Source organism: Zonotrichia albicollis, chromosome 11, assembly GCF_047830755.1.
Source record: "Zonotrichia albicollis isolate bZonAlb1 chromosome 11, bZonAlb1.hap1, whole genome shotgun sequence".
Classification (NCBI taxonomy): Eukaryota; Metazoa; Chordata; class Aves; order Passeriformes; family Passerellidae; genus Zonotrichia; species Zonotrichia albicollis.
In genome coordinates, this window is record NC_133829.1 from 16,103,005 (window position 1) to 16,123,727 (window position 20,723).

Genomic DNA, 20,723 nt, shown 5'->3' on the forward strand with positions numbered 1-20,723 from the left:
CTCTGAGAACAAGAAAACCTCCTGGCAAAATTCATTCTTCAGTGGTTTTGCCATGTGCCCACTAAAGAAGGTCAGACAGTGCTGTGAGCCTGGCCTGGGACTGGGCTGTGCTCAGGTACCTCCCTGCTAAAGAACAAAGAGCACAACTCCCCTCCTTCATTTCTGTTCTGCAGTGCAGACACAGCCCCAGGTGGGAATGATTTGAGAGCAGATGATTTTGGACATGTCTCCCCACACTTTGTTACCCGCACTGTGCTTCACAGAAGGAATTGTTGATAAAACCACATTTTGGGTGTTCCCTGTGTGCAGGAGCAAAGGCAGATGTTGAGGGCGGCCTCAGAAGGCACTGTCACTGCTGGGAGCTCTCTGTAGGGCTCATCTGGCACAGACTCCTCTCACTTTCATTAAAGGTATTTTTGAAAATTGCAAGAACAACTGAACGTTGTAGATTGTACCAATGTCAAAATAGAAACCTCCCAGAAAGGAAGGTGGGGTTATTTCACACTTCTATTCACCAAGCAAAGGTAGCACAGAAAGAAAATAAAAAACCATCAGTGGTTTTCCGGTTAGAAGAACCTGTTTTACCTTCCTGTATGCAAGATAGAAAGGGACTCTCTGAATGACTCAGTTAACCCAGGGTCTAAAAGCAAAGATTTGGGGGAAGAATGCCCAAACTAGCAAGCTTAAGGTTGAAAAAATTGAAAAGATGAAACCCAAGCCCTGCCAGTAACAGAGCCCTGCTGATTACACTCAGGTGAAACAAAACTCTGCTTGTGATGGCTGAGAAGCAGCTCAGAGCAATTCCTGATGCACAGAGGACTGCCCAGCACAGCTCAGGGTTTCAGCCTAAACAAGGTCCACAAACAAAGAGAGAAAGCACAAAAAAAAAAGGAGAGAAAGCACAAAAAAGCACAAAATAGCCAAAAACCAGACTAAGAACATTGTAAGAACATTGCAGCCGCTAGATGGCAAACCCGGCCCAGGCTGCCGCACAGGCTCTGCCTGCTCCCTCCTCCTGCAGTCAGGCACTCCTGCTTCCTCCAGAATTAATTTTGACAAATCCAATCTTTAAATGTACAACAGGGAGTCGTTTAACAAACACACAGAGTGAATTTGTGTGCAGCCTTATTTTCAAGGAGACACCTGCGGGATTCTCCACGAGGGGGTGCCCAAAGGGAAGGCTGGAGCTCTGTCTTTAGCCAGAGTGGTTTAACAGTGAAAATCTCAGAAGTGAAAAACTTAAAAAAAAAAAAAATCAAAAATCAATTTTTCAGTGCTGCTTGAATTGTTTTCAACCCTAGGTTTTCTAATTTAGCCACAGGACAAACCCCAAAAAATCAATTAGCAGCAGAATGTTAAGCAGCAGCATCTACTGAGGGTGAAAGACTTTCAGTGTGTCCAGGAGAGTGAGACACCCTCACTTGGGATGCCCATATCAGTCCCATAGAAAGCCAAACCCACCCAGAAGCAATCAGTAAGAGGTGCTGTACATCCACACCAGCACAGAGAGAATTAAAACTCATTCATAGATCAGCTACAGGAGTCACTTCCATTAAACCCTGTGAGGCACTGAAATATTTCACTGATATAATCAGAACATCCAGGAGCGAATCTCTAGCACTGCTGCTGCAGCCCAGGAGTCATAAAGGGAGTCCTGATGGATCCACAGGTCAAAATTGGATTGATTTATTCTCACCCATGTGTATAATTTGGCATGATGACATATTTGCTGGCCCTTTAAGCCCTGTAAGGATCCAATTAACTGATTTTAGAAAATTATTATAAAAATAAGGAAGGAAATGGCTTAAGTCTATCTCAACCTACTTGGACCAGTCAGCAGTTATGGAATTGGCTGGACAAACCCTTCACACAGGGAAGAAAAGGCCAGAGATTTCTGAAAAGGCCACTGGAGACCGTGCAGGGGAGAAATGGATCCCTGTTTGGGTCACAGGTGCATTATCACACCAGAGACCCCCTGGCCCTACAGAGAGCCAGCAAAAGGAAAAAGCTCCTTGTGGCCATGAACTGCTCTGGGAGCTCAGGGGCCTGGAAACCAAAAAAGCAGCAAATTGTCTTTGTCCTTGATATAAGCTGAGAAAATGCTATTTTTCATTATCTACTACAGCAATTTTGTCAGTTTTTGCATAACTTGAATCACCACCAACAAAAGGGAAAAAAAGTCTGAGAAAGAGAAATCAACACAGAATGCAAACAGTATGTCCAGTTTGCAGCTGCCCTCTGGTTTTTAAAATTCCAGTATTTACCTGTTTCAGGCATGAAGTTGTTAGTACATTCCCCACTTCCTACTGGAAATTACTCACTGGAAAAGAAAATTTTATTCCTTGCATATATTTATTTTTTCAAAATAATCCATTAGAAAAAGTTATCTCTGCTGCTGATATTCAGCTTGTCTTTTACTGCCAAGCTTTTAATCAGCTGAAACTAATACTGCTTGTTTCCTTTGTGGTGTGAAAATTTAGTTTCCATCAAAATTTCACACCAGACTAAATTTTACAAAACAAACTTCAAATGTATAAGTATTGTTAGGGAACCATTTAAAAATATTCAAAATAGAATGTTCTCCCTGGCTTATCTCAGGAGATTCACCATGATCTTACTGAAATATGATAAAAAATCAAGCAGCTCTTTTTTTTTCTGTCTGAAAATCTTATATTTCTACAAACTTAGATCTGGAATGAGTTTCCTGGCAATTTTTGCTGAGGACAGGCCCATCCTTTCCCCTCATTTGTGCATTTTTCTTATTCCTGGCAAGGCAGCCTCCCTGCTGGGAGAATGTTTGATCAGCAAACAGATGTCCAGTCACAATTAACACAGGGCAAAGGATCCTTCCCATGCCTGTGGGGCTCCCAGAATGGCCCAGGAGATGCAGATTTCCCTGCCCAGCTGTGGGTGCACGTGGCTGGGAGGTGATAGCAGCCTCTCCTGGGCTCTCCAAGTACAGAGATTTGGGGAGATTTGGGGCTCTTCATTCCCCAGCTCTTCCCTGGTGGCTCCATGGAGAGCCCAGCACTGATTCCTTCCAGGAACAACTCTGGGCCTTGCAGAGATCATTCCCAGATCTGAAAAGCTTCCAAGTCACACCCAGCCCTGGCTGCTGTGTGTGCAAAGGCCCTGCCAGCCTGCACATTCAGAGCTGGAGGAAATCTGTTCAGTGGGAAACGCCTCTCACACACCTTGTGCCCTCTCATCTGTGCCGGTGTGTCTGGTGCCTCTAGAGCTGGATCTGCTCTGGCCACAGGCAGGACATCGGTCTGGGGCGGCCTCTCGTGTCCCTGGGGATGTGTGGCTGCATCCCGCAGCTCCGTGCGGAGCTGCACTGCCGGCCTGGGGTGCTGCTGTGCCGGGCGTGGGGTGCGCAGGAGCGGGGCAGGAGCGGGACAGGAGCGGGGCTGTGTGAGGGGCAGGAGCGGGGCTGTGTGCGGGACAGGAGCGGGACAGGAGCGGGGCTGTGTGAGGGGCAGGAGCGGGGCAGGAGCGGGGCTGTGTGAGGGGCAGGAGCGGGGCAGGAGCGATCACATGGGGATGGGTGGGAAGCAGGAGCGGCGCCGCACGGGCAGGAATGGGAAGCAGGAGCGGTGCACAGGGGATGGATGGGAGGCAGGAGCCGGGATTGTGTGCGGGAAGCAGGAGCGGTGCACAGGGGATGGATGGGAGGCAGGAGCCGGGATTGTGTGCGGGAAGCAGGAGCGGTGCCGCACGGGGGTGCTCGGCGGACGCGCTGCGGGCGCTGCTGCAGCGCAGGACCGGGCACGGAGGACGGGAATGGGCCGCACGCAGCGCTCCACCCTTCAGGCTACTTCACCTTTCAGGCTACTTCACCCTTCAGGCTACTTCACCTTTCAGGCTACTTCACCCTTTAGGCTACTGCTCCAAAAACCCCGATTCCCCCTGGGCCACGTTTCATTGGTATCTACCTGCGAGGTGCAGAGAGAAAGGGCTGTAACCATTCACGGTCACAGAGTATGACTGAGGAAGAGGGGCACAGAAGGAGAGGTGCAATTCCCTGCTTCATGGAGCATTTTATTGCGTTTCCTGATGGTAGCAGACTGATGCTATTGTGCTTGTTAGCATGGTCAGCTTTTATTACGAGGCCATTACGGGTTTTATCTCTATGTGGATCTTTGAGGTTTTGAGGGAAAGATTTTTCCCTGGATTCCCAATCCACCCTTAGAAGCCAGCACTAATAAAGTGTCTTGTTTCTGCCCCACAGCACACTGAAAGAAGCATTTGAGATGCTCAAGCAACGTAAGTATTTCCTGTTCCCTTCTGACCTGGGAAACACAGGCACCCGATGTGTCCATCCTGCTCCCCACACAATTCCCAGCTTTTCTTTCACAGCCTGTGGCACAAGGAGGGGAGAAAAAGGGTGCCTACTCAGTCTGGTGGCAAAGAAAATGGCTTGTTCTTCATGTAAATTTTATCTGAATCCAGTCACAAGATATTAACTCTGTCCCCTCTTCTGCAAACCACTGACACCAAACCAGCTTCCTAAATGTGCCCAAGGCTCAATGAAACCCTTTCACACACACAAAATGCAGCACCATGAGAGCCAGTAGACACTGTACCTGGTCACTGGCACCTGCTGTTTACACCAAAATTCCCTCTTGAAAAGCAGCTGCTGGACTGAGGTATTTTTAGGGCCTGGGTGGGGGAGTTCAGCATTTCTGGAAAATGCAGGGTTCCATTTCAGAGGCATTGAAGCTGAGAAATGCAGAGCAGTTCCCAGCCATTTCAAACAGCACCAGCCAGGTGCTCTGAAATTCAATCCATCTTGGTTAATCCTTGGAAATTCTCAGCATGCAGCCATCTAATGACTGGCCACTGCTGGCAGCAGCTCCAAGAGCAGGGACAGCCCAGCAGCACAGCCAGGGCAAAGCACAGCCAGGGATGGTGGAGGCCAGAGCTCCTTCCCCCCTCTGCACCACAACTCCTGACCCTCAGTCCCAAAGAAGGGGGGCAGCTGGGGTAAATGGGGCCATGAAGAAACTCACTCTGTTCTTGAGCCCTCAGCAATGTCAGGGCATGCAGAAACATAAAAACCTTTTTAAGGCTGCCCTGCTGGTGACATCTCATAGGACAGTCACATCACAGAAACATCTCCTAAAAAATGTGACTTTATCTTTAAAGACCTTCCCACTGACTGAATATGAATTCTGATTTACTTTAGAAATTGAAAGTGTTGGAAACTCTCATATCCAGCTGGCAGTAATGCTGAAGGAAGAACTGAAAGGAATAGAGGAATTCCGAGAAAGGCAGAAGGAGCAAAGAAAAAAGGTGAGAAACCAGAGAAATGCTGAAAGAGATTGGGTCAGTGGGCTGTGCTGATGACCTGTCTCCAGCCATAGGCTGGGAGTTGTGCAAAGATCATAAAGCATTACCAGCATGCCCTGCTCCCTCTATAGACTAACTGTGGAACAAAAATCTCCTTCTGATCCCAGCTGGAAACAAAGTAGTGCTCTGAACTCAGGAGCCAGAGGCTTTAGTCCCTTTTCCTCTCTCTGGTGTAACTGCAGATGCTGTTGTTATTATTTCTGTAAGAAGTTAATCCTTCCTTTTCTCTTTTTTGTTCCCTTGCTAATGTTTTTCTTTGATATGACCCTGCACTATCTCCAACACACACTAAAGGTGTAACACAAACATTTAAAAACATGAAAGCAAATTAATGTCATGCTGGATGCAACAGCAATATATACTGAATGGAAAATACATGGAATAAGTAGCATCTAGTTGATGTTGTATAATAAAAAAATTGAGTATATTTATGGCCATTTCATCCCCTTTGACCTAATCAAGCCCTAAGTCTACTGAAAATAGCTCTCAAAAGAGATAGCAGGGACCACTCTCACACCTTCTCTGGATCTGTGGGGTTGAAGACAAAAACAGGACCTTCCCTTCACTCTGACAGCACGGAGTGATGGAGGAGTAAAACAAATATTCCTTTCTTTGCTAATTTTAAACAGGTGAAAATGCATATAACCAGTACCCAGTGCCACAAAAATTGTGTGTCTACAAGCCCCTGACACACAGGAACTTGGAATAGCAAAGAATTCTGAATGTGAAAGTGGGTGAAACCAGTGCTGCTACTGAGATCTGAGGCTGACAGTGATCTGAGGCATTGAAAGACAGACAGTGGGCACCAGGTTCATCAGTGTTTGTCCCCCATTCCCTTTGCCACTGGGATGTGCAGAGAGGCTCCCTCGTCTAAGCCTGTAAGCCTGTAACTCAACTGAGAACAGTTAGAGAGTCCTGGGAAAAAAAAAAAAAAAAAGAAAAAACTGCTTTGGAGTCTTAGATAAACTTTTTTCTCTGTCCAGCATGTGAGGAAGCCAGCATTAGACATGCTGGGTGGTGTCAGCAGTTTTGGCAGCCTCTCAAAATGCTGTGATTTGTGTTGTGCTGTAGCTGTCTCAGGACTGTGCCCGATGTGAAACAAGCATCTGGGCAGCCCTGGAGAGAGTTTTGCCTGAGCAGAATGTAAAGATTAAAGGACCAAAAGTCCCCCTGAAGATAGCCATCCCCTGCCAGTAGGAGCATATCTCACTGTCACATAAAGCTGGGCATCTCCCAGCTAAAACCCTGGAGGAGAATCCAGCACTGTCCTCCCAACCCTGCCCAGATGACTCCAGCATGAAAATCAAATCACACTCAGCATAAAGGTGCCAGAAGCAGTGGAATACACAAGAGACAGGAATTGTTTGGATTGAAAATGGACAGCTACCTGTGCTCCTGTGGGTGAGACAGGGGTTTGGTCTGCAGAGATGTGGGATCAAGCTCTGGCAGCAGCAAAGGAGCCCTGCTGGCAGAGCCCACTGTGACTGGGTGCTGCAGCATTTCATCTCCTTAAGAAAACAAAAAAAAGCAAGGAAGACAATGAAGATCTACATCCTCTCTGCTATTAATGGAAACCACTGAGGCTGAATTATCTGGGATTATTTTTTACCTGGCACTTTGATGCTCTCTGTATCACTTAGAAACCTGTCATTTATAAAAGCAGAGTGAAGTAATTTTGCCCACAGGGAGCTGGCTTATAGAAAGGCCCAGACTGTGGTTCTCCTAATCCTGCTGCTGGAAAGGGGAGGAAAAGTCCAAAGCAAGAAATGCTGACCTGAGTGTGTTTCTTACAGTATGAGTCTGCAATGGAGAGGATGCAGAAGAGCAAACTGTCCCATTATAAGAAAACCATGGAGGTAAGCAGGGAGGGCTTGGGCAGCTTTCCTGGTGCAAACTGGCTCCAGTAAAATCTGTATCACATGTACCTCTATTTAAAGAAAGGTCAAAGCTGTGTGAGTGTGCAAGGGTGTGTGAGGGAGGGAAGATGTCATTCCTGCTGTGAGGAGGAAGCTGATCTGCCCTGCTGCACCCACTGAAAAGTCTCCAGAAGGTTAATGAAGGATGAATGGTGCCCCAGGTCAAACAGGATTTCATTCTCTCTAGGCAAGGGTGCTTAGAGGAGTAAATGTAATTTTTCAGTGTGTACAAGTACAATTTTAAGAACAGTGAGGGAATCTTGTAGGCAGGAGGAATCCTCTCCATCTGGAAAGCTAGCAGGTACAGAAACTACAGGCAGCTGGGTTTGGTTTCCATTGGGCAACTGCCTCTAAAGGAAAGTAGCTGCAGACCTGTTAGTGCTACAGCTGGAGGTGTACTAATGGGTTTTTTGGAAATGTGCTGGTTCTAAGTGCACCTCTAAGATACAGAGATGTTTGGTGCAAATAAAGATTTCTCCTGCTTCTGAGCACTACCCCAAGACTGTTGCCTATGGGGTGCTGGCTCTGCCTCACAGCTCGGAGCAATGGCCAAGGCAGCACCTGATACCCACCCCAGAGCCATCCTGGGAATGTGGGATCCCAAATTCATCCCTCCTTGGCTCCTGGGCAGATACCTGGGGCACCAGTGCTGGTAGAGCAGCCTGTGCACTCCTGACCCCTGCAGGGAGTTGCAGTTGTACAAAGCAAACAATTTCAGGGCTGCAGGAAAAGGATTCAGTCTGTGCTGTCAGCCCCACTCCAATGTTTCCGTTCTGTTTTTCTGCCTCCTTGCGGTGCCATTGGGGTTTTTTCTATTGCCCACCCTGGGCACTGATTTGCTGCCCCAGACTGCAGAGGAGGAGGTGGCTGGAACAGCTCTGGGGGAATCCAGCCTGGCTGCCCAGGCAGAGCCTGATGTGTGATCTCTTTGCCCCAGTCCAAGAGGAGCTACGAGCAGAAGTGCAGGGAGGCGGACGAGGCCGAGCAATCCTTCGAACGCACCAGCGCCGCAGGCAACCCCAAGCAAACAGAAAAGGTACTGACAGGACACAGCTCTCCAGGGGGAAAATGGGGGATTTACCCTCTCCAGGTACAAGAGAATACAATTAATCCATTCTACACGATGCCAGGGGCTTTGTTTTGAAATTAACCCCAAAGAATCCTCTGGGAAGGGACGAAGTTATCTAATTCATTTATGTCAGGCTGTGCTCCAATTGCTCTGTGAATCCTGCAAGGAAACTGAATGGGATTTTTCTCTGAAATTACTCATTACAAAAAAGAAACAAGTAAAAAATATGTCATGCAGTTAGTTTTGCCTTTTGGTCTCTTACACTTAGTAGGTGTAGCATCTTACATTAAAATGCATCTTTTTCCTCAACATTTTCCTCCTCATGGTGAGTTTAATTTCAACTAAATTTACAGACTCAAAAATAAATCGTTGGAAATTAAGGCACTGCTGTCCTTCATTGCATCGTCTGGATACTTGCAGCTGACAATTCACTAACTTTTAATGGGAACATTTTACAGTGAAACAGATGGAGAAAACAAAATAAATGAACTCCCTTTGGCTCGACAAAAATCAGTGCAGTGTAAGCAAAAAGGATCAAAAATCATCTCAAGGAGAGGGGGGTGGTGGTGTGGAGACTCTAAAAACAGCATCAGAACTTTGCATTTTATCTCCAGCATTCCCTAATCTTTGAGAAGCAAACCCCTGCAGCTTAGCTGCAAAGAGGGGATGGAATCCTGGCCCTGCCAAAATGACACCAAACATTTCACAGCTCCAATGGCAGCTAAACCTGACCCAGCTCCTTCCATGCAGAAGGATCCCAGGGTGCTCCATTGCCAGCTCTTCCCTGGATGTGCCAGCACGTTGGGAATGCACAGAGGCAGCTCAAGCTGTTTAATTCTGCTCAGCATTTGCAAACAGTTTGGGCCAGGAAGCAAATAAGAATGAAACTTCTATTCCCAGCTTACTCCACATTTCCCAGCCAGCTGTGAGGAGGAATAGAGCCCCTACCTGAGCCTTGTCTTCAAGGGCAGGGGGAAGAATGCATGACACTGATGCCCAGAGCAGAGCATTAGTGTGCTGTCACCCCATCTGTGCAGAAGGACCTGAGAGCACAGATATCTGTTTTCTCATTTGCTAAAAGCTGCAGGTTTTTAAAACAGAGGACTTCTACTTAGAGTGAATTTCACTTTTAGGCTTCTGAGTTGTTATGGGAAATAATCTGGCATTTGCAAAGTATTTTAAAAGCTGTGTGCTTTTCATCTGAGTATTACATGAGGAGCTTGAAAGATGAAGAATTTTCACTGCCATTTATTTCTGCTTATAAATATCTATTAGAGAAGCACATCAAACAATTGAGAAACAACAGCTCAGCCAGCAGGCACAGCTTCAGGCTGGATCACCCTGGCTCTGAGCTCCTCTGGCAGGGATGTCTGACTGGAAATCTTTCCCTTCAAGTCATTGCACCTGTGGCTGCACCTGGGAAATTCTGGTCTCTTCTCCATTCAGCAGAGCTGTGCATGAAGGGGGGACAGCCAGGAAGTTCTTGTAAGTCAGAGCCTTTCCCCTAGAGAGGAAAAGAGAGCAGGCAGCACAACAAACTGGGGCAGAAGCAAAAATATGTCACAAGTTAATTTGGGGTGTTTCTTTTCCTGTTTCAGAGCCAGAACAAAGCCAAGCAGTGCAGAGATGCAGCAAATGAAGCAGGTGATGCTGTTTGCAGCTGAATTGAGTCTTCTCAGCAAAGATCTACCAGCACAGGATTTTGATAGAACACATCCAAATCACCCAGGCTGCCAGGGTTCCCAGAGGCACCCACCCAAATATTAATGAAGAAGCCTCTAAAGAGCCGCAACCCAACAGTCACTGGCAATCACTCCCCTCTGTGGAAATGCCAGTGTCCTGCTTGCATTAAAGAATTTACAGAAGACTTCCTTTAGGGACTTCACCCAGAGCAGAAAAGCTCTTCTTGAAGCAAGTCTGAATGCACAGTAGAGCTCAAATTGCCCTGAGAGAGCCCAAATCCCATCCCCATGGGCATGAGCACAGCAGTGATCTCCAGCCACAAATGTGTGTGTGGCCAGCAGGACAGGCCAGCACGACCTGAGCTGGCTCAGGAGCTCAGGCTTGTGCCTCCCTCCCCATGGAACAGCTTCCACCAAATCACATGGCTCTGCTGGCTGGGAATGAGAGAGCCTCAGGATGCTCAGTGACCAAGCTAGGTCCAGGCTCTTCATCTCTGAATTGTGTTATCCCTACCATAAAGTTTATACCTGACCTGCAAACCACACAGAGAGAATCCTTACTCTACTACATAGCTACAAACAAAAAACCCATTAATTATTGTGCCCCACCTGTCCCAAACTCACATATTCTTGTGATACTCTAGCAAACCACAGGCCTGAAGCATAGGAAATCACAGGAAAGGCCCAATAGAAGGAAAGAGAGAAAGGCTGTAGCACTTTTTCCCTGACTGTTGGGTTTGTGTTCTGTGTCTGTATTTACAGAGAACATTTACAAGCAGAACATCGAGCAGCTGGACAAGGTCAGGACAGAGTGGGAGCAGGAACACATCAAAACCTGTGAGGTAAACATTGATTTCTGCAGAGATGTTTGCACACTCTTTATTTTATCCCATTGGAAGATCTCAGTTTAAGGCCTGAAATGCCATCCCAAGGCTTTTGCTGTTTGCTTTATGTGGAGTTCCAACAGATGTCTTTGCAAAATTACTGCAAAAACTACAGCTTATTTAGACATAGCTGCTCCTGTATCCCTGACATTCTCCTTGCTTGGTCAGCTCAGCTATGTAAAAACAAAGGAGGGGAATAAGTGCAGAGGTGGGAGAGGTGGAGCAATATATGAGCTGGTACATACCCCAGACACTATGTTCACAGCACTTTCAATTCACCTGCAAGAATATTTGTCCTCTGCAATGAAATAATCTTTCTGTTGAAAGGCAGTGGTAGAAAAGTCTCTGTCTCCATTTTACTGAGGATGGACAAGATTTGCACTTGGTTATTAAGTTTTGCACAACAATTTACAGGAACTGGTTGGCATCCAAATCAGGCACTCATTTGATCACAGTAATCCTTCAAGTACATTTGCCCATCTGCTAAAGTCTGATTTTGCTATATTTACTTGTTGCAGGCTTTATTTCCACATAAAATAAAATGCCAGGAGGATACATTTCCAGTTCTCTTCTTCCTCTTAAATATTCTCTCTCTGAGAGGACTGAAAAGCCCCACAACTGGCACAGACATTTCCACAGATATTATGCCAAGCCTTAGTCTTCCAAAGATGCATATTTTCTCTCTTCTTAAAAAGCCAACAAACTAGTGAAGCATTCTACAGCCTCACACTCTTTTTTGTCCCATATAGCTAAATCCTGGCCAGCCCACAGAGCTTGTGACCTGACCACTGCTTAATCCAAACAGCCACTCAAAAAGCAAAGGCATCTTTAGTGCCTTCTTTTAAAAGTGCTTGTAGAGAGAAGAAGTGATACTCTTTGGGGTTTTTTTAAACTAGCAATTAGTACAAAAAGCAGCTTAAAATCCTACACTTGTGGCTGCATAGTGGGGAATCTGGAGGTGCTGGGGTTGCCTGGGTCTGTGACTGAGTGCTGGACAAGCACAGCCTGGAAGTGCTGGCTGGCAAGTGGCAGCTCTGGGGTGGCCTTTGTCACAGGGGCTGTGCCACGTTGTCCTGGACTGCCCAGGTTCTCCAGCAGCACCAGGGATGTGTCAAACACAGCACCCAGCTGTGCTTTTCTGGGCGCTGACAAGGGCCTGAAAGGCCAGAGTCATACAGTTCCTCCTTGGATTAACTGCATTTCCTGACAGGACACCACTTATCGGGAAAATTCCCTGCTGGCTCTGGTGCTGTTTCAGCAGCCTCAGAGGCCACAGGCTTTCTGTTCAGAACGAGCATCCAAATACTCATTCTCCACCTTGCAGGCTCTCTTTGAAACCTTTACTCTCAGAAACCAGTCCCCACAGCAGCTTGCTCCCCTGACAGATTCCTTTTTCTGCGTTTCTTTAGTTGGTAAGTCATTAGATGGCAGGAAGCATACCCAACTGAGCGTTCTGCTGAATGCTGTGTACATTTGTGGTGTTCTGGACATAATTACTAGCAAATAGAGATGGAGACAGATGGCTGGAAGCATCTGAGATTTTCACACCTCATAGAAAACCAAAACTTTGTTCTACTTTTAACAGTACAACGTAGAGATCAGGGTGATTTGGTTTTTTTTCAAGTTTTTAAAGAAAGAGCTTATCTGCCTCTTCCCCCAAATCGGTTCACACTTCTCTCTCTGCCCCCTTCCTTCTCCCTAAGCAGTGCAGCAACTTGAGGAAGCCAGACAGATGAAGGAAGGGAATAACTCCAAAGACAGAAAATTGCCTTCTCTTTACCACAAAAGTAACCTTTGATATGCAGAGTCAACTCCAGAGAGCCCCAAGTACTTTCAAAAGAGAAAAGTTTCAGATGAGGCATTTTAGATGGCAGAGGTGGATAGTTTTGAGTTTTTCTTCTACCTCTAACATAAATACAACCCTTTCATGCCAGTGATCTACTGGTCTGTTAAACATCCAGATTTCAGTGTGATGGGCAGACAGGATCCTGACTCCGAAATCCTCAACAGCAGAGGCAGCAGTCAAATCCAGATCTGGATTCCTATCCCCTGCTTTGCTTTTGTCTCTAAAATAGAACTTTAATTTGGTGCAACCAATTAGAACAAATTTTTGAGCATGAACAGTAGATGTAGCTTCTCCACCAACTGAAAAAACACCCTTTACCATGATGCCCTCAGCTCAGGTTTGCATCCCCAGCCCTGTCCCAGCCTGCAGAGCCAAGAACTCAATGCCACAAAGCTCCCTCACGTTTCCTGTTTGGTTTTAGGTCTTCCAGCTGCAGGAGTGCGACCGCATCACGATCCTGCGCAACTCGCTGTGGGTGCACTGCAACCAGCTGTCCCTGCAGTGTGTGAAGGATGATGAGGTACAGCCTGCCCTGCCCTGCAGGGAAATGCCCACTCCTGCTCTCCCCATGCCATCCAGATGCATGTCTGCATGCAGGCAGGCTGTGTCACTGGTGGCACTGATGGCACTCCTTGCTGTGCTGGGGAATGCTCCCAAATCTCTGCTCAGTGTACCTGGGCTCTGACTCAATTTCAAAAACGGCACCCAGTCATGGCCTCAAAAGTGGAAGACGTAAAGAATACACTAGATTTGACTTTTGAATTGTTTCCTGCTCTTAATTTCTCTGTTGAAAAGTTCTGGACTGCCTTTGTCCTGCTCTCTTTAAAGACTACCCAGAGCACAAACAGGGGTGTTTACAAGAATATTGGTACAGGGGGAGGCTGAAGAGCAGCCAGGTCAGACATCTACCAAGTATAAGGTGTTTCTGAAGGGGACAATTACTACAAGAGCATTGTTTGTTAATTAAACGTGAAATGTTAAAAGTGAAATTAAACTCTTGGATTCTGTTTTGTAGATGTATGAAGAGGTTCGGGTCAGCTTGGAGAACTGTGTTGTAGAGTCAGACATAGACTACTTCATTAAGACAAAAATGACAGGAACACAACCTCCAGGTAATTATTCCTACTGATCTTGTCAGATGCTTGTGCAGTACACGTCCTTTGGAGGTGAAACCAGCTGGAGGAATTCCTGCTCCAACTTTTCATTCCCACCTGCCATGGCTCACTTCCCCCACACTGTGCTGCCATTGCTGCCTGAGTGATGCTCTAAGTGGGATAGCAGAATGATCCAGCTTAAAAATAACCCTCCAAGGAAGAAAAAACTTGTTTTGGCTTTGCAGCCAGGCTCATTTCACAGTACAGCTGAATTGACACTGCTAAGGAGGTGGCAAATTGCCTTGCAGGAATGGCAACTTCAGCTTCCTGCAGTGTGACAAGACAGAGCCACCTCACCAGTAACTGCACCCCAGTGTCCCCTTGGCAGAGGTGCTGCCTCCTCATTTGCAGCACAGAGAAGTTTTCTATTCTGTTCCACATGCCCAATGGGGAATAACAAATCTTCTGCTCTCACGAAGTTTGCATAAGCCACGACTTTGGCTGGGAGAAATTCTGAATGAAATTGGCTTTGTCCCAGCACCCAGAACTGCTGTCAGGTTCACAGGCTCTGCCCATTCAAGCCAAAGCTGCTTTTTCCTTGACTTCAGCGCTCAAAACCTCTGGTCTGAAATGGAGATTGACCCAGCATGGGGCAAGAGCAGGTGGAGAAAGAAAACCTGCTGCTGCAGGGCAGGAGTTCTCCAAACACCCTGCAGGAAAGGAGTTGTCTGATGCATCACATGGCCAGACACAAACCACACCTGTACTTCAACAGGCAGCACAAGACAGTTCCATAGAACCCTTCATGCTAGGAGTTGTACAGATACAAAATCAGGGCCTGGTCCCTGGGGATAATTATCTCCTACAAGAACAAGTTCCACCCCTTTGATTTCACTGCAGAGCTCAAAGCTGACAGGGATTGCACCCCAGGCCCTTCATCAGCAGAGCTGGGTGCTGCCACTAACTCAGCACTGAGCTATCTGAGGCCTGCTTTTCACTCAGCTTTTGTGCCATTACTTACAGTGGATGAAAATTTGGATTTTGGGAATTTTTAAAACTAGTATATAGATACTGGTGCATTGGATGCCATTTTGCTGCCATAGTTGATTCTTCTTCACATAAGGGATTTAAATTCACTGATAAGGAGAATTTACCCAGGAAAAATTACATTTTCGGTGGCAGAAAGGAGAACTGTGCCTTGCAACAGTGTAAAACCACTTCTGTATACTAAGAAATGTGTAATTCTTAGCTGGTGCTTCTTGGTTTAGGTTTTTGGGTTTTTTTCCTATTTAACATTTGCCATTCTCCAGTCACCTAGGAAATTTCTACAAAAAGCTCTTGGCCATGTCAGAGTCATTTCTAATAAGAACTAGGTGGAAAAAACCCCTTGAGAGCTTTATGAAAGGCAAAGAAAAACCTGACTTGGTTTTCTGTTGTTTATTTTTGTCACCTTCTAGAAAAGGACAGAAAATGTTCTGGAAGCAATATCCTCATTTCTCCACAGCTCTGGCTAATGAGTGTGCACTGTAGCACATGGTGAGCTGCTGATCTGTGCTATTATTTGCAAAAGGCAGGAGGAAACCCAGGCGTCATTTGCATTGTGTGGCAGCAGACCTTCACCCTGACCAAACCTTCCTGATGGTCTTGCTTGCTTCCTTTTCTACCCAGTCTTACAGTGCCCTCTAGGCTGGAAACTGCACCAAGGTGACAATGCACAAGGGCAACAGGAGACCCTTAAATTGATCAGAAAACTCCCCAATTACTGTGAGTGTCATTTGTAGGGATTCTTCACACTCTAGGTCTGTGTGCCTGTTCTGCTCAGTATCCTGGCTGACGCAGTGTGAGAATGTCAACAGAACCTTTAGCCTCAGTCTGATGTCTTTGTTAACGTGCTGCTATCAGGCTGAGATAAAACACTATCACAGGCTTCACTCGTGTTTGCTTGGCTCTCACTGGAGCAGGCTGCGGGCCACCAGCTGTAAAAATGCACTGGGAGCTCTGAGCTGACAAAGAAATCCATCTGTAACTATTTCATCTGTAAAGTTACACTTGGAAATGGTCTGAATTTCACCCTTAACGACACCATAGGGGAGGGCGAAGGAACTGCAACCTAAATGTGTTTGAGAGAATAAAACCCAAATATCTCTGGGTAAACAGCAAATAAGCTCTCAGGAGGCGGATGGGGGAGGTATGAAAGGTGGGGAAACACACAAGCAAACATCAGGAAATTGCTCGTTATTGCTGCAGGCAATAACACACAGAAACATCCCCAGCTCTGGCAAAAATTCCTGACTGAGGAAGGAAGAAACAAAACGTGCTGCAGCAAATTCTGTCATGAACACGGTTTAGGGCACTCAGTGACCATACTCTGCCACCTTAAATCCTCAGCTTTGAGGCCACAGAAGAAACAGCCATGGAGGAAACTGCCTTCCTCATTAGGGCAGTCACAGCTCCTGGAATGGGCCTCAGGCCGAGGGTGCCTGGCCACCAGGGCCATGGCTGTTCACAGCACTGGGATGGCTCTGTCAAACCCCCAGGTTCCCCTGAGCTGCTCCAGCTTCATTCCAGGTGTGACAGACAACTGCTCACTCTGAAAATTTAAAGAGGTTTATTAAACCTTAAAAAAATACAACAAAGGACTACATTAGGAAAAAGCTGCAGTGCTGGGAACTGCCCCTCATGGATACCACATAGCCCGTTCCTTTCAAGATGGATGCTCAGTTTTTTATACCCCTGGGGGTGGCATCAGCCAGCCCTGGTCCCTCCCAGAGTCTGTCAGTCAGCTCTTCTGTGCATTTATCAGTGGAAACTGCTTTGTACCTGGATTGGAGCGCAGGTGTAGCCATGCCTCACCCCCTAAGCACCCCCAAGCTTTTCCATTCCCACCTGCCCCATGCACGGGACACCTGTGCAGCCTCCCTTCACCTGTCCTAGACAGCCCTGGCTGTCTGATGGCAGCAATACAGGGGGGAAAGGGAACTGTGGGGAGAACAGAGGACATCTAAACTACAATAACATAACTATACATCACTAAACTTCTCCTAATATTCACAAAGAGTTCTTTTAACTGTGAGAGCCAATCATCTCATTATCCATCTATAGCAGGTGAGGGCAGGCAGGTGCTGCCCTGCGTTTGCTCCAGCAGCCCCAGGGCACATTGTGGCAGGGAGCAAACAGTTTTCTCAGTGGTTCCTGTTTGAACATCTGTTTTTCTTGCCCTGTACAGATGCCATAGGCTACGAGAGCTACTACAGCCGGGAGCGCAGCAGCAGCCCCAGCCCCAGCCCGGCCTGTGGCATGATCAAGAGGTGAGGCCAAGCTCCCTTCCCACAGCAGCAGCCCTGCCTGGGCACAGAACACCCCTGGGAAGCCATTGCTTCCTCCAGTGTAGCAAGAGGCAGCAGGTAGCAGTAGGGGTGACTTGAGAGAAGAGGGGAAGGTATTGAAATGCAGTGAGAGTGATCTTGGTGTGCCCCAGTGGGAGGCGGGACTGGGGATGAGTTCATCATTACTGGGCCAGCAGTGGGGAGCAAACAGACTTTTCTTTTTCCTACTTAGGGCACGTAGCAACACAACCAGTTTGTTCCAGGGAGGGTGAAGGTGAATGTGGCTGGGAGCAGAGGGTGGAAGAGCCTTCGTTTGGGGCCATTCCTCCATGCTTACAACACCACTCAGCTGAGCAGAACAACAAGCTGCTCTCTCTGTCTGGATCCAAAAGGGAAAACACAGGGTGGAAAAACTGTAATGATCAGGGAGGCAATTTTCCTCATTCTGATCCCTTTCTGCTGGTAAATGTTAGAACATGGATGCAGTCATAACAGCAGAAGAGCGTGGTGCCTGTATTGGTTTAAATATTTTATACTAAAATGGCAAATTCACAGTGGGAAGGGCATCACAGTTAAAGCAGCAGAAGACATTTAAAATTTAACAAGCCCTATGACATGGCAAGGACAAGGAGCAGGCAGTGATCTCCCATTTGGAATGTGGTCCAGGCTTGCCAGGGAGCTGCTCAGGGTTACACACAGGGCTTTGTTTTTCAGTTGGAAACTGGATCTTCTCTAATAATGAATTCAGTGCTGCATCCTGTGCAGTTACATAAGACAATTGTCCTGCCATTCAGAGCACAACTGTGAGCAGCATGGGCAAGGAGCCTGGAGAGACTCAGCCTGAGTCTTTCAGGAACTCTTGAGAGAGGAAATCCATTTTCCAGAAAAACTGAATGTTCACTAGCTAAAAAATCAGACCCTTTAAATATGCCTTAAGCATGCAATGCTATTTCTATCTCTGCTTGAGAATCCTAACCCATTTTCTCACTTTGCTTAGTCTTCAGTACCCAGCTGTGATATAGGAAATAACTAGGGATAGATTAAAATAAAAATTCACTTAAACTCACAGCATTTAGAAAAGCTTGTTACAAAAGCTCTGTATTTTAAATTGTATCAGGGTTTTCCTTAAACACAAAGAGATGTTAATCTCTTATAAGCAACTGACAATTTTCATCATTTTAACATTGTGGAATAATTGGAGTTTCACACCATGAGCCTTTAGCTCTACAAAAAATATTATCTGCTGCATTTCATGCACAATTTAGTGAAGGCTGATGGTTCAATAGTCTGCTGCATTTTTAAAAACACATTTTTAATGGAAGATAAATATATCTATAGCATAAAAGAAAATAGAAGGCCATGGGAAGAGATGACATCTACTCTGTGAAGCAGATGGAGGGAAGGCTGAGTCAGAGCTGAGATGAAGGAATGCTCATACCCAGGCCTGTTCACTCATTTTGGTTTTGGCTTCTCTTGGTTCTGCAGATTCTCTGGACTACTGCATGGGAGCAGCAAAAACAACACATTACCTGCCACTCCTCCAGCCCCTCCTCTGGGTATGCTCTGCAGGAAATCAGTTTACCAGATGTGTTTGTTTTAGATTGTGTTGCTAAACCAGGCTCTGACATGGAGCAGAAGTCTACAGCAGATATTCACATGTTGGCAGGCAAGAGTAGTCTGGAAATTAATTTTGCTTGGATGTGTATTAACAAATTTCCTGGTTTAAAGTGCCAAATAATCCACAGAGTCTTCAAAACCTCCATCTGAGCAGGGGATGCCTGTACATTCAGAGCAGCAGTCTGACATAGATATTAGTTTTCTCCTTGTGTACCACAACTACCACTAAAACCCCCCACAGAATAAATACAATTTTTAACACACCAAGCACGTGGTGTGTTAATACAAATATCCATCTCACAGTTCCACTGCTGTCTTGTAATCCTTTTAACTAGGAATTTATCAGATGATATTTAAAACACAGTATTTTGACTATGTAAAAGGTAACAGTTTATGACATTTTTATTGATTGGATAGTAAACAAAAGCATTTTAACTGTAGTTGTTACCAAAAGAAAAGTTGTTTTCAAACAGCTTTAAAATGAACTGCCTCTGCCAGCCCTGCCTGCTTGGGCACCCAGAAACACAGCCCAGGCTCTCTTGCTGCACTTGGTGCTCAGCAGGGGAAGCCCCCAGACAGATGCTGGGAAGAAATGAGAAATTTCCCTAATTACAACAAGCTGTATTAAAACAAAACATCTGCAAAAAAAAAAGTGATGTCCATGACAAATAGCTATGTGAGAACTATATAAACCCCTGGAAAATGTCTGGTGACCCATTGGCACAGTTTTTTCCATTTTTCTCAAGGGGAAAAGGAAGGTCTTATGTGAGCCAGGGAACTGCTAGACTTTTATACCCCCAGTAGCAACTTGTTAAACCATTTTAATCAGTGTTTCCCTCCTTGGATGATTTGGATTGTGTTTTAGCAGGGGAAACCTTTTTCCCAACCTGAGGCTGAAGCTCGTTTCTGACCTCCCACAAAGTTCAATGGGTGCATTGTCATCCCATCAATGGGGGACAGTTTTTGTGCAAGATTTACCTACAGCTCACAGCAGCTTTTCTATATGTGTGCATCTCCAGGCAGAGAGAGAACAGAAAGCCTTGTATTTGTGAACTCTTGCATATGATCCCATGCTTTTATAAGCAACTGAACTCTTTGTTTCTGTGCTGGGTATTTCTTCCTTATTTCCCCCCCTTGCAGAGAGAACAGAAGGAGTCTATGCATCCATCTTTGTAAGTGAACAAGCTGAGATCACATCATCACAGGACTACAGAGTGCTTTATGACTACACAGCCCAGGTAAAAAAGGCTTCAAAATAAACACTCCAGAGAATCACATTTAAAATAATTGATGCTGATTGAAACATCCTGAAAGTATAAATCCTGTGAAGGAGATATTACTGTCATCTCACAGCCAGGGACATGTCCTGCTCCAGTTTAGGTTCTCCACTGGAGCAGGAGTTCCTGAATCAAGGACATTCCTTCCTGTACTTCCATGGTGCAAGCTGCAGAATGACAGTGGATGTGGTTCCTCTGCCAGCTTAAAGAGAACAATTAACATCCTGAACTGGGGTATTGAACTCTCCCTGACTCCAGTCCTAACTAGGCAGAATACCATTAGTAAAAGGTTGTGAATGGACTGGTTATAAATATTTGCTAATTCAAATGGACTCCAGAACCTGGACTCCAACCCCTCCTGTTTTACATGTCAGTTTAAAGGTTCTTTTTATTAGCTTTAGATCAGCAGAAGAAACAGCATCCAGGATGTTTTATGTCTCAGTGCAGAGAGCCTCACACCAAAGGACCTGCCACCCACAGCCAACGTTGAGGAAATGTGACAGTGACAAAATAGATAAATGCCAGATAAATAATGAAAACAGAGAGAGAAAAAGCTCAAAAGGAGCACTTTTCCTTAGGTACAGCAGTATTCCAGCACCTTTTATTTTTTTTTTTTTGCTTAATTTTAAACTTTCTTTTATTATTTACATGAAATTTCAT

At 46.0% G+C, this 20,723-nt stretch overlaps 1 protein-coding gene across 1 annotated transcript in view; it reads left to right on the forward strand.

Annotated features, from left to right (window-relative positions):
- PSTPIP1 (proline-serine-threonine phosphatase interacting protein 1) overlaps positions 1-20,723 on the forward strand; it is a 53,228-nt gene that overhangs the window by 25,909 nt on the left and 6,596 nt on the right. Inside the window, exons 4-14 of the mRNA XM_005487792.4 lie at positions 4,232-4,266; positions 5,189-5,295; positions 7,146-7,208; positions 8,206-8,304; positions 9,936-9,981; positions 10,782-10,861; positions 13,171-13,269; positions 13,765-13,861; positions 17,070-17,151; positions 18,655-18,725; positions 19,927-20,024. Of these exons, the coding sequence (XP_005487849.2) occupies positions 4,232-4,266; positions 5,189-5,295; positions 7,146-7,208; positions 8,206-8,304; positions 9,936-9,981; positions 10,782-10,861; positions 13,171-13,269; positions 13,765-13,861; positions 17,070-17,151; positions 18,655-18,725; positions 19,927-20,024 (877 nt within the window). The remainder of the gene's footprint in view (positions 1-4,231; positions 4,267-5,188; positions 5,296-7,145; positions 7,209-8,205; positions 8,305-9,935; positions 9,982-10,781; positions 10,862-13,170; positions 13,270-13,764; positions 13,862-17,069; positions 17,152-18,654; positions 18,726-19,926; positions 20,025-20,723) is intronic.